The sequence below is a fragment of the Solanum stenotomum genome, chromosome 7 (assembly GCF_019186545.1).
Source record: "Solanum stenotomum isolate F172 chromosome 7, ASM1918654v1, whole genome shotgun sequence".
Classification (NCBI taxonomy): domain Eukaryota; kingdom Viridiplantae; phylum Streptophyta; class Magnoliopsida; order Solanales; family Solanaceae; genus Solanum; species Solanum stenotomum.
Window position 1 is genome coordinate 55445444 of NC_064288.1, and position 13399 is coordinate 55458842.

Consider the following 13399-nt stretch of genomic DNA (forward strand, 5'->3'; position numbering starts at 1 on the left):
AAAAGGCCAAAAAAATGAAAATAAGAGTAACCCCACCCTCCCCAAATAAGAAAAAATTCAAAAAAGAATAGTTAATAAATCATCTAGCGCAGTTACACTCCAAGGACCAGAATAAGATATGCAATGGTTGAATACAAAAAATACGGTGCAATTTTATGAAAATGTCAGGACTGAGCAGGACAATTCTGAGATGGCAAAAATTTGGTAAAACTTTCTTCTTTTTGAAATGAACTGCAGAAAGATACCTGCTGTAGGAAAGCTGCTTTTGTTCTAAATGAAACCTCAAGAAATTCAGCCTCTTTTTTGATTCTACGAATCCTTTCAAGGTCGGAACATGCAGCTTTTAAGTGCTCCTTCTGTGAACTAGCACTTGACATATGCAGCTCCTGAAGCAATACCTCTAGCCTTACCAAAGCCTCTTCGACACTCTCCAGCGCCTAAAATGAAATGCCCATAAACTGTATCTTCAGATCCATAATTTAATCCTTGCGATAGAGGAAAGAAGCACCTTACAATGTGTCATTGAAATCAAGGTGAAGCGCTTTGATAAGAAATAGCAACTGATACAAAAAACAAGATAATTGAAAGAGGCTGATTGCCTGTTACATCTTATAAATCAAGAGAGGAAGGCTATCTATCTACACTTTGTTTGAAAAAAAAAGAAACTGCATGATTACTTTTGTTTGGTATCAAGAGAACACTGAGAGGACGAACCTAGTAAAGAGAAGTTAGAGCAAAAAAACTTCATTTGAGTAATAAAGCCTGGGGAAACCAATTGAAGAGGAAGGTCTCACTCCCTCCTCCTCTTTCGCATATAAAGGCTTGTGGCTTCAAATTTCAAAAAATATTATCTAAATCCAACGAGTACCAACGGAAGTCTCAACTACTGTATCCTCCTATCAAGAGTAATACTAATTTAGAACAATCAGAGGTTGCGACGATTCTTTTGTTCTATTAGTATTTCTTTTGGTCATTTTGCTTTTTTGTAGATGTTGTGGACAAGTATAAAAATAGTGATGCTTCCTTTCTAGGGGCTTGAACTTTTTTGATGGAGAGCAACACCTTAGAAAGAAGACAGATCCTAAATTTGAGCCTCAATGCCATTTGTCATCAAATAACCCTACATGTTTGGTCATGGGGAAAGATCTCGACCTGCACTTATAAAGGTGTGTGTTAAGAACAACTATAAATTGAGAAAGGCTTCTATCCGCCGAAATTTTAAACTATAAGAAAGTGGTCTCACGATCAACCATACAATTAAATATTGAGATACCATTTTTTTCTATAACTTGGAAATATAAGGAAGGAATAACCATATGAGAGCAGGAACTGGTTAGCCACTAGGACACATGTTACTTCTCCATTGAGGTCCTGGAAAGTAGTTGGTTGGATACTGGACTTATAGGCTGCCATTTAATACAAGCTCATCAGTTTCTTCGCTTGGTTGGCAGTGAGGAGGAGATTTTGACAACTGGGAATTTGATGGAGAGTAGTATTACATTGCTGGTGCTTTAGGTGCAAACGTTCAGACAAAGACGTTGATCACCTCTTATTGCTTTGTAAGATGGCTAAATAATTGTAGATTCACTTCAGGATTAGTTTTGGGACCTCTGCTAATTATGTACTGTTACAACAGCACTTTATTAGTGCTGTATTTATAAAATTATCTTGCCTTTTTCAAAAAGAAAAAAAAACTAAGATGGCTACATGATTGTGATGAGTAGTCTTGAAATGGCCCCGTGTGCAACGGATAATGTTGTGTCCAAAGAAGGATGTGCTACATAGCTCGGCCTTTAGACTAAGGAAGAGAACATGTAGGTCATGGGATTTTCCCTTTAGCATGTGGATTCTGTGGAGGAGAGAAATAAAAGAGCTTTTGAGGGAACAGAAATGACTTTGTATAGCACGGGACATTACGTGTTGTAGGTTCTTGCTTGTACACGGGAATTTTCACAAAACAAAAAAAATATTTACCTTATAAAAAAAAAGTTGAAGACTCTTTATCCACCTTTATGCCCAAAGGAATTGGAGAGGCGCTCTTCAAGATTATCACATCGCATGAGGATAAATACAACAGAAAATGCTTCAATTATAAGAGGTAATACCTTATCAAAGGAATCTGTTTCTTTCTTGATCTGTGAATAAGCTCCTGCGCGAGTCCTGTCCATGTTTTAAAGCATTGTTAGCAACATGATTTCATATCACATGTGATTGAGTTTGTATTGCCATTGCATTTGACCAAAGTGCCATAAATTATTAGAATGAAATGACTATTACGATAAGCAAATAAACTATAACTACGAAAAAAGAAAAGCTAAGGAAATTAAATAAGTTGGACTTACTCAGGCCATTTAAAATTTAGTGAAAAAATACAGTAATTTAATGCATTCATCATCCAAAGGTGTGGCTTATAGGTCAATGAATTGGATACTAAATACCTAACAGACTAGGGTTCAAATCTAGCATACTCTGATACCATGTTAAATGGTTTATATCGATCCATCTAAAAGATTAAGTTGTTAGAGAAGAACACTCCTATTCATTTATTTTAGGTCTTCAACAAGGTAGACCAAGTACAGTACATGTCAATGGTGCAAAGTTTGTGTATGTTTCGTGAGAGATATAATTAGTTCCACGGCGATTAGGATCAAATATAGATCAGTCTATATCTGTTAATAGGAAAACCACCTGTCTAATGCCTTTTACAGACGGATGAAAATAATGATAACAGTCAGAAACCACAAAAAGGGAGAGTAACAGAGGAAGAGGAAGAAAGTAAACATTTTCTTATTTAACTTACTTCTCAATTCCTAGATCTTCCCTGCACTTCTTAAGCTTGTTGTGCCTGAAACATTCATGTTCACAAATTGTTACTAACTCCTGTATATTCACTTAATTGATTGGATTTTTTTCCAGCTTTCTTACCCAGCTGAAAGGAATCTTGCTGCCTTGACGTGAGAAGGGTTCTCCAGCCATTTACTATATTTGATAAAACTCTGGATCCAGTAAGAGCACACGTCTAATACTAGTGGAATAGCTTCTAAATTTGGAGGAACTTCTTGTTTACTTTTGTGCCCAGTACTGCGGATAGAATTAGCAGTAATGCCTGGATAAAAAGGAAGCCAGTCTAGCTCTTCACACACAACCTATCATGTAAAGATATTTCAGCTTTATGTGCCACATAAATACGTCCTAATGACAATTTCTTCATAAGAATGCTAACCTCCACGTACAGTTGATAAGAGCTTATTGATGCAAGTTGAGGATAATATAATACACTGCCCCCAATCAGATACCTGTTAAAAATTAAAAATGAAAAGTTGGATACAATGGAGCGTATTATCAGTATAGGCTAAGATCAATAAACGAGGAACACAAAAATGTGTTACCTAATTAATTCTTCAATCGGCTCATCAAGGGTATCAAATCCATTTTCAGAAAGAAAAGCCTTTGTGCTTCTACCCAAAGCAATAAAGAAACCAAATATGGCCAGATCCTTTTCGAGAACCTGTATGATGTATCAGCAATAAATATAAAATCCCGACTGCGATGTACAAAATACATATTCAAATGGGAAACGTGTGAGGCAAAGGCCTCACCTAAAGGTGTAGCAAAAATTTTTACATTTCATACAGCTTTTCTGCTTTTCCTATGCCACAATCAATCTATCCTTGATAGGAGACTCATATTAGCCTCAATACGTATCACAATATATTGATTAGTCCTTCACTTGGGCCCACTTTCCCCAGGATAAGGTTCACAAACGATGTTTATACATCTGTCATCTGTCACCATTTTTCAGGACATTTTAAGAAGTGCCAAGTGAAATGACTGCCCATGAGGTGTTCCACAGGCTAACATATTCCATTACATTGACATACTCAAAATTTACCAACCATTTATTAGAGTCACTTTACATCTACAAGAAAAACTTATAGCAAGTAATATTAGAATTTTAAATCAATGGAATGTATATATATACATATACAAAGTAAGTTGCAGCGGGACAGAAACTGACTATTTTGCTTGTTCTAGCTTATAAATGTACCACTATCAGTCAATATTCATGAGTCATGTCTTTGAAGAAAATTCGAGTAAGGTATCAAATAAGTAAAAGAGCTTGGTCTAACCTCGATACTCTCACTTGTGGTGAGTCTGGACCATATTCTCTCTCGATCTATAGCTCGTTGAAGCTGCTTTTGGACAAGACTCACCCAGAATATAACCTCTTCAGTTCCTGAATCATTTCGTGCTGCAGCTCTGGGACCAAAATGGACAAGAAATTCTCTACGCAGACCAATAGGCTTCACAGAATGATAGGCCTGTCGGAGAGGAATAAATTCGACAAGCATGTCCATCAATCTTCCAAGTGTGTCCGGAACAAGAGATGAGAATTGTGTACACGACAGTTTTGCAGCACCAAGTTTCATAATCACAGCAACGCAACTGAGTGCAAGCATAAGGAGTGATACATCACTGGCATTTCGAGGAGATAAAGATGTTTGCTTTCTGGTCCTGAACAAAGAGGATCCTATTTAAGCATCAATTAATACACAAATAGCTATAGGATATTAATGTATTCATGGTTCTTTCAGTAAGTACATACTCTGCAGTAGCAGCAGCAAATTGCTGATCCTTCTCAAAATAATTCACAAAGGTGGTAACCACTGCAGGAATTTGCTCAGACCAAAACCATTCATAAGCTTCAGGTTGCTTGGCTAATAAACTATCTCTAATCAAGCTCTCCAAAGGAGCAGATTGCCTTGATAAACTTCGTTAATGCAAAAAGTACATTAGATAATATGTTTCAAATCAAAATGACAGTAGAGAGGTAAATGAGCCCTCCACGTCAAGCACACTAAAAATAGATGAGGCTGAACCAACACAATAAAAAATGTAAGCAACAAAGTCTACTAGTCCTTGGGGCCAAAAGTTCACAATGCAAGTTTATGATATCAATAGCCTCCCATGGTGCCCAAATGACAGAATCGTCTAAACAAAGAGCGTGTTAAAGTACATTTCAAGCTTCTATGCGCAAAATACCAATTCTAATTTTCACCACCAATATAAAATCCATGAGAGACAAAATTAGCAATACATAACATCTGGAAATTGAAAAAAAAATAAAAAAATAAGTCAAGTTTTTCAATCAAGTGACGTTTATATTAGAGACAAAGAGGTTGGCAGAAGGAACCTGCAGTTCCAAACTAAAAAGTAATGGGAGAACATCCTACAAGTTTAGCTAACTTAATATAAGCATTATACATTATGATGCAGCTAATACATTCGCTGACATATACCAGAACCCCAGTTAATCATTCATCTACATGGTTGTGGAGGTAAACGTCAACAATCATCTTAAATCCTAGGACCAATATTAGAAAATGCACAAGTAAAACAAAAACTCATAGCACTGAATATTCTCTGCTGCTCTAGAGAAAAGAAAGAAACTTGATAAAGGAATTATAAAAGAAGATGAGACTTCATCAAAATAATTATAATGACTCTCATCAATGTTATCAGTGAAAATTGGCAAAATGTTCATTCAAGATCCTAGCATTATATAGGTCGGAAATAGACTAGAGTTCCATGTTGTTAGGTGGTGAGATAGCTAGAAGTGTACCACACTGAGATATGTAAAAATAGTACTATGTGATGAGGTATAAAGGATACAGGTGTTAGCGAACATAGAGATGGAAAGAGATAGATTTTCCCCAGCCTTTGTCAAATCAATTATCATTCGTTCTTTAGTGGAATACGAAACGGGAAGAGCTGCGGCTATCAGGAACGGGTGATAGCCTGTGACTAAAAGATCTGACTATCTATGAATGAACCGGAACAGAATGACAATCGACGAGATGAGCCTACGAAAGATTTCAAGCTCGGACTAAGATGATTAGCATCCTCACTTACGCAATGAAATTGAGTTGATGGAGTAGCCAATGCTCTTGAGTTATTCTCTTCGGTATCGCCTTCTTTCATTGTTAAAGGAGCCACAAGGCACTCAATAGAAGGATTGGCTCTGACTATGGGTCAGAAATAGCTCTTGGAATGGATTCTTTTTTTATTGAAGGAGCGGGACAGAAGAGAACCAAAATCATATCCTCAGACATTCAGTCTGATTTTATATGTGTTGTCGTCGATCATAGTTGTAGTGTATTAGATTAGTTGTCCGTCTCCCTTGCCATGTTAATACAGTCTGGCCTGTAACAACACAACCTGAAAGGAAGTCACTCCTAATAGGAAGTTTCTAGCCATCTTTCTTGAGGAGCGAGAAAAGAGAGGAAATGAATCCCTATCCGAAATATTGTGTTGGCTGAAATACCAATAAAAAAGATACTATGTTGGCCAATTTTTTTCGTTGGTTTTGTGCTCCGTTTACGACAATCGTACTATCGTCTGCAGCAAACTACTCAACAATAAAAATATTTAGCATAGTTACTCCAGAGTTTGGCATATGATATGGACTACTTTTACTTATTAAAGTACGATTCTGCATGGAACATGCTTGCTTGTCACGGATGCTGATCCGCTTGGTGGGTAGGTGCTCAATAGATGTCAGTCACGGCCTACAGTGATTGGGTCGTGACAGGCAGCAAAATCAGTTATTTGTCCCCAGCACAAACGCGTTTTGGCTATCAAAATTGCTTGACAATACCACTTTCAACCTACATATCCCAACAAGTTTATAGGTCGAAAATCTTTAATTTTACTGCATCCTCCTTTATAATTTAAGTAATAACATAAGCATTACACTCTTTTGTAAAGGTGCCCCTCTGATGAAAATGATTGAGAGCTCTCAGAAGTTCTTCTTACAGTGGCTCAACATTCTGGAAGGTCACTAAAAATTAACCTGGTCACGGAGGCTTTATTAGGAGCAGTTCGAAAAAATGGGACTCTTCGTATAGCTCCCAAAGCCATTCCCAATTATTTTCTTTTTTATAATCTTGAAATCCTCAAGGGTTTACCAGTGGCGCACAGTTCAGAAAACGATGTATAATAAGCCGGCCCCTACTTCACCAGTAATGAAACGTTCTTATAGAAATGATAGACATATTGAAAACCACAAGATTCTAATGGTAGTTTAGATAAGTTATACATATTTAGCCTATATGCAAAAAGTTTTTCTTTCTTACCTAAACTCCACGCTCCCAATCAAACACTGTCATAAAACACAGATGTCGATAGTATTTATTATGTATGAAATACATACAGGGAAAGGGTTACTGAAATGAACACATTGTCAGAAAATTAAAATGGGAAGTATGACAATGTTTTAAGGATAGAGATTAATTTTCTTGTAAATCAAATCTGTTCACTATGTTTAGAGTTCCAACACTACGTGTTTATACTTCTACCTTGCAAACAAATCAGAAAAATGGGGGCCTTTGAGGAAAATGTTTCTCATCAAAAATATTTTCCACAGGAAATGACATACCTTAGGAAGTAGTTTTCTGGATCATTTCTAATATTTGGTAGGATATCAAAGCAAGTGACATATGGAAAACAGTACAAGAAATAAGGGATGACAACAGTGTACTATTGATATCTTTGAGTATTAAAGGCTGACGACAATATATAAATGTTAATTGAAACAAGTGATAAAGTGAGAGTTGAAATATTTGTTAAGGAAAAAGACTTCCGTCCATATGTGAGAGAATCATTTTCCTTCTTTTGTTGGAAACCACTTAAACTTGTAAAAGACATTTTCACAATTTAAGGTGACCAAATAAAGAAAAATTGGGAAACTATTTTCCAGCGCATGCAGTCTATGCCCTATATGTAGTCAAAATCATCAATTATGCATCACTAGTAAATTGCAACAAGCAGAAGCCTATGCTTCTGACTCTTGGTACACAGTTTTTCCATATTACATTGAAGAGAGTAAAATGAATTACCTCCTCTGCGTGAAAACATTAATATCATTATCTCTTTCATCTCCTCGAGATAAAATCTCATTTGCTGCTTGCAGTAGAGAGTATACAGATGCCTGAAAAGAAGTTACAATGAACTCCAACATATCAGAAAATAACATCACACAGTGCAAAAATGAATCTCTACATAAAACTACTGGTAATGAACTGAAATATAACCCATCAATAGCCCAGAAATCAAAATTCCATGGTAAGTACTTTTAATTGTCTATTCTCCGTCAAAAAAAATGCTTTATCAAAAAATTATCTATAAGTGATTCTCACCATTAACAGATCTGTTTTCAAGTTTGTAATGGGGAAGAACACACTGAATCTAAACACTAACAAAACATGTAGAGCAAGGTACAAAAATGAAGGCTATAAAAATTACCGACCTGATAAGATAGCACCTTGATCCAACCAGTTCTATCACCGCCCAACCAGGCAGTTGAAAACCAGGATACCCTAGATAATGAGCCTTGTTGTCTAAGTCCCAGCTCAATTACTCTTGCAGCATCATGCAATGATTGGACAAGTCCAGAACTGTTCTCTTCACCTTGCAGAGATAGATCTAGTTTTAGTCTCATATCCTCCATATCACTGCTGGTAGTTGGTCTGGAACTGCCATTGACTGACACACCATCCTCAGCAGAAGCAAAAGGCAAAAGGTGTAATATCCTTGATGTTCGAGGATTAATCCTACGTTTCATAGAATCAGATGTGCAGCTAAGATCACGATTTCCACCCTGCAACAAATAAAATTTTGTGTGGCATCTCCTCCTTGTATTGCACTGATTGTATATCACGTGATCCAAGCTTACTACTTTCCTGCTGAAATAGTAGTTTCTCACTGCTTTAACTGAAGGCCATGGACTAGAAGAACTGAAATATAAGAAACACAATCAGCCAAAAGTTAATGTAACATTAAGAAGAATTTAATAGTGATAGATCCAATGGATACAAGATATTGTGGAAACTCCAATTTAAGTAGTATTAGAATGATTAACTAGGACTTTTTCTGCTAAACATTTACTAAATCAGTGATCAGCAATCCTCTGTATCTATGATCGACAAAGTCTTTCACGTCATTGTATGAATCTTCAACTTAAAGATCAATATATTAATCATCAGATCTCTTTGTCAATGTCAGGACACTATAAATCAAGATGTCATTCAGGATAAACGGCTGAAACTTCAAAAAAATAAAATGATAAGTAATCAAAATATTTTATAAATGCTTGCACTAAGCCAGTGCAAGAGAACATAACTACAAATTGTGTAGATCCCCAATTGTATCTAAAATTGCATCAACCTCCTGTCCAATAACCAGGTTGCACCAAAAAGCTAGAAAAATAAGACATCTTTGTTTTAGGCTATGCAAATTTCTCCTATGGCCTCCAAAGATTTTGTCATTTCTTTCAAGTCAAACAGTCCACCAAATGGCTTGAGGGATGGTATTCCAAATCTTTTGTGATTTCTTGCACATCCATTCTTTGTTCTAGCATTGCAATAGCTCCCTAGGGGATTTTGGTATGGACCATGACATGCGTAAGATTGATAAAAACACGCTCCACAGCTGAGTAACAACTTTACAATGCAAGAAGAGGTGGCCAACATCTTCACACATGGAGCACCTACTACAAAACTGAACTTTCCTCTTTTGAAGGTTGGAATGAGTGAGACTAGCCTCTCTAACCACAATCCAAGAGAAGCAGGAGACCTTCAAAGGTGCCTTGCTAAGCCAATTTTTTTCCCAAGGCCAAAAAACCCTGTTGTTGCTTAATTCCAGCTCCTGTAGCAACCTCTGACAGTGAAGAGGCCTTTAGATGTCCCTTCCATCTAATAGAATCAGCTTTGTTGCAGTCTAAAGCTATGTCTCTTAGCAGCTGAAGAAAAAGACATACTCGTTCTACTTCCCAATCATTACCTTCCTTCTAAGAGAGAGATTTCACCCTTGTGTTGAAAAAAATCCCGCAATTACTACATTGTAATGAGTTGATAGTCTAAAAGTATCCGAGAATTGCTCTTTAAGAGGAGTGTGGCCCAGCCATACATCTGCCCAAAACTCATTTCCCTTCCATTAACAACAATGAAGCACATATTAGCCACAAAGTTGTTCCCAGCACCCTTTAATATGCTTCCAGACTCCCATGCCATGAGGTGTTGTGACTACTTTTGTGCACCATTGATTCTCCATAGAGAACTTTCTAACCAAGGTTCTCCTCCAGAGTGATTGATCTTCCTTATTGAATCTCCAGTGCCATTTCAATAATAAACTTTCATTGCGACGGCCTCAGGTTCTTGATTCCCAACCCCCTCCCCCATTCTCATGTCTTTAATAACTGTAATCCATTTTACAAGGGCAAAGAATTACCCTTGTTTGTTACCATTCCAGAGAAAGTCTCTCCTTAATTTGTCCATACGCTTCCAAATTGAGGACTGTGCGGCGAAAAGCGACATAATGTAGGTAGGCAGGCAGTGCACTAAGAACACTGTTGATCATAGTGATTCTACCATCAAGAGAGAGGTATTGTCATTTCCAATTCGTCAACTTTTTCTCCATCTTTCAAGTACGTCATTCCAGATTGATAATGATTCATATAGTGAAACTTCAAAATTAAACCCATCATTCAAGATGTCACAACTTCAAGATCATCATTTCCGGACACATTAATGCAGGGAAGTACCACAAGTAGTTAGTAAACACTAGCCACGATCCAAAATCCAAATTAGGGATAACATATGGGAAGGTTTGGGGTGAAGTGAAGAACAATCCAAGTTCGGGTGGTGCTTAGTAGTTTACTTTCTTTTCTTTCTTTTTCTTGATAACTGAGAAATCCGCTTTCCCAACTTAGAAACTCGGCAGATAATGGCAAAAATACATCAGCCCTCTACCCTGCTCCACGTAAATAACAAACTTGGTTCACCAGTCAAGATTCAAACCCATGATATGCGTCGAACACATATCCCCCATTTGTACAACCAATCAAGATTCATTTTCTTGAGCCAAGGGTCCTTTGGGAACAGCCCCTCTACCCCACAAAAGTAGGGGTAAGGTCTACGTACACCCCACCCTCCCTATACCCCACCTGTGGGACCACACTGTACTACTTTTGCTGTTGAACTTGGACCAAAGCCTAAGTGTGTTGCGCATTAGCAAGACCGTAACAAACAATTTTCTTTATTCCTAAGCTTGTTATAACTCACAACTGGAGTAGATAAAGTAACAGATTCAAGTTTTCCTTTAACTAAATGAGAGAGAGAATGTGTTCAATCTCAGGCAACACTGATATAAGAAACTCATATGCAGCAGAATTCAGACAAACTCCAGCTTTACAACAAAACCCTTCCATAATAAGATACCTCCCACCAGCAACAAGTACCCGTTAACTCTGTCCCCCAAGACTATGACACATGTGAAATATCACCTAGTATTTTTTTTGTCTCAGCTAGAATTCGAACCTAAGACCTCATAACACTCAACCACTTCACTATGACTCAAAACATTTTACCAGCACAAAAAATGGTCAGTTTTACTCATCATCCAAATATTATGGTAAATTTCATAAATATTATTCACAACAGCAAGCAGAATTTCTAGCTGTACAGAGCAACTTATTGAATTAATTTAGGTTTAGCATCAAAAAATCCTACTTAAATGATTTACAGTTGCAGCTTTTCGAATCAATTAACGATTCAACATGATGATAATCAATCAATAGCTAGAAAACTGAAGCAGATTATACAGGATGAAAATCACCTGGAGGAAGGAAGATTCTGATGGTGGAGCTTCAACGACATCAGCTTCAAAGATGCTTTTGAGTGTTCGAGAAGGGAGAAATAAAACGATTAACTTTTGTCAAGAGAAATGAAAATGCAAGCTGAAAGTTTTTTGTAAATAGACGTGACACAAAGGGTTTATCCGTAGACGTGGGGAGACAATTCATCACATAATTCCTGTCTCCATAACTTCACACACTATGGTACCCATATGTTGTGTTGTATTTGTATTGGGCTCGACTAATTTTGATGTATATTTTTTAGTTCTTATTTTATAATTGATATTTGTATAAAAGTTTAATTAATTCAAATTTGCATCAGTAATTCATTATAGAATTGTCCTTCGAAATGGCGCAATTGGTTTGGATGGTGGTTATTCACACGATGATTCTAGATAGATCCCCTCAATGTTTTCTGAGTCGATTCTGTCGCATAGGGCTTGCCTAGTGCGGTTTGCAGACTATTACACAGCGGGAGGTTTACGTTTTACCTAGTGTGCACAAAGTGTTCACCCGAAGGACAGAGACTGTGACAGAGGTTGTAACGGATCAGATTATCCTAAGGTTCCAAAATAACCATTATAGAATTAAATTGCATCGCATGTAAATAATAGAGTTTCATATTTTAACAATCTTATCTTATTATATTTATCTATTTAAATTATTATTTTTGGCGATATTATAACTATAACTCACTTTATATTGAAAACACTTTGATATTGAGTTGACTATACACACTTACAACCAATTGGGAATTAAAATTCATCAACCCAACGTTACGATGTGTTTTAACATGGAGAAAGTAATAGTTTAGATAGATTACGAGAATGATGGCTAATCGTATTTTAACACGAAGAGAGTAATAAATAATTTCACATTATTTATTATAGAATTTTTTTATCTCACAAAGTATTTTGTATCTATATTATAGCGTGATTAATTTAGATTTGTATCACATAATTCTTAATCAATAATTAATATTTGTACGCGAGTTCAATTAATTTGAATTCACTTCGTATACACCTCATTCATTAGAGAGTAAAATTGCAGTAACATATAAATTAGCAGACTTTCATACTTCGAACTATTCTACTATATTTATATATTCAAGTTATTATCTATTTACAAGTTTTATATCTTAATTGTAATTTGTAATTTACTTTATACTAAAATGCACTTTAATATTAAGTTAATTATAAAACTTATTATCAAATCCTTGCCTGACCGCTTCCGTTCTGACTAAGCTGACCGTCGCACACTCGCACCTGACTTCTATATTCCATTATTCATAGATCTCCTTCCTTATCGTTGCCGGTCTAAGCAGAAGGTTGCTAAGTCAGATGTCTGGTGAAAACATTCGTAATGAATATGGGTCTAGTAGGTGTACTAGTAAGGACGGTACTAGTTCTGTTAGAGTAAGAGCTCTTGCTGGAATAACCAGTGCTAGTTACTTGACTATTGGAGGAGAAACCACTGTTAGAAATGTTTACGTAGAAGCTCCTCTTTCATCTGCAGATATAGACTTCTTTGGATCTTATCCGCTTCATAAGAATAAATATTTATTAGCTCAATAAGACGTGTTTTAACACGAAGGGATTAATAGTTTAGATAAATAATGAAAAATGATGAATAATTGAGACATGAGATTCTAAATATATATTTTTTTGATATTTTTGCTGTATTTTTAACTATTAATTCTTCCTTGTA

General features: G+C 36.3%; 1 protein-coding gene across 3 annotated transcripts in view; it reads right to left on the reverse strand.

Annotated features, from left to right (window-relative positions):
• The window catches only part of LOC125870255 (uncharacterized), an 18049-nt gene extending 6217 nt beyond the window's left edge, over window positions 1–11832 (reverse strand). For 2 of the 3 annotated variants that reach the window (XM_049550643.1, XM_049550642.1), the window contains exons 1-11: window positions 11674–11831; window positions 8309–8795; window positions 7899–7990; window positions 4607–4771; window positions 4131–4515; window positions 3390–3508; window positions 3224–3296; window positions 2926–3146; window positions 2801–2845; window positions 2106–2160; window positions 246–437 (exon numbers count right to left, since the gene is read on the reverse strand). In XM_049550643.1, coding sequence (XP_049406600.1) covers window positions 246–437; window positions 2106–2160; window positions 2801–2845; window positions 2926–3146; window positions 3224–3296; window positions 3390–3508; window positions 4131–4515; window positions 4607–4771; window positions 7899–7990; window positions 8309–8795; window positions 11674–11714 — 1875 coding nt within the window. In that variant the 5' untranslated portion in view covers window positions 11715–11831. Of the gene's footprint in view, window positions 1–245; window positions 438–2105; window positions 2161–2800; window positions 2846–2925; window positions 3147–3223; window positions 3297–3389; window positions 3509–4130; window positions 4516–4606; window positions 4772–7898; window positions 7991–8308; window positions 8796–11673 lie in introns of all 3 variants that reach the window. The other variant, XR_007446878.1, reaches the window with a different exon arrangement.
• Between the last annotated feature and the right edge of the window lie 1567 nt (window positions 11833–13399).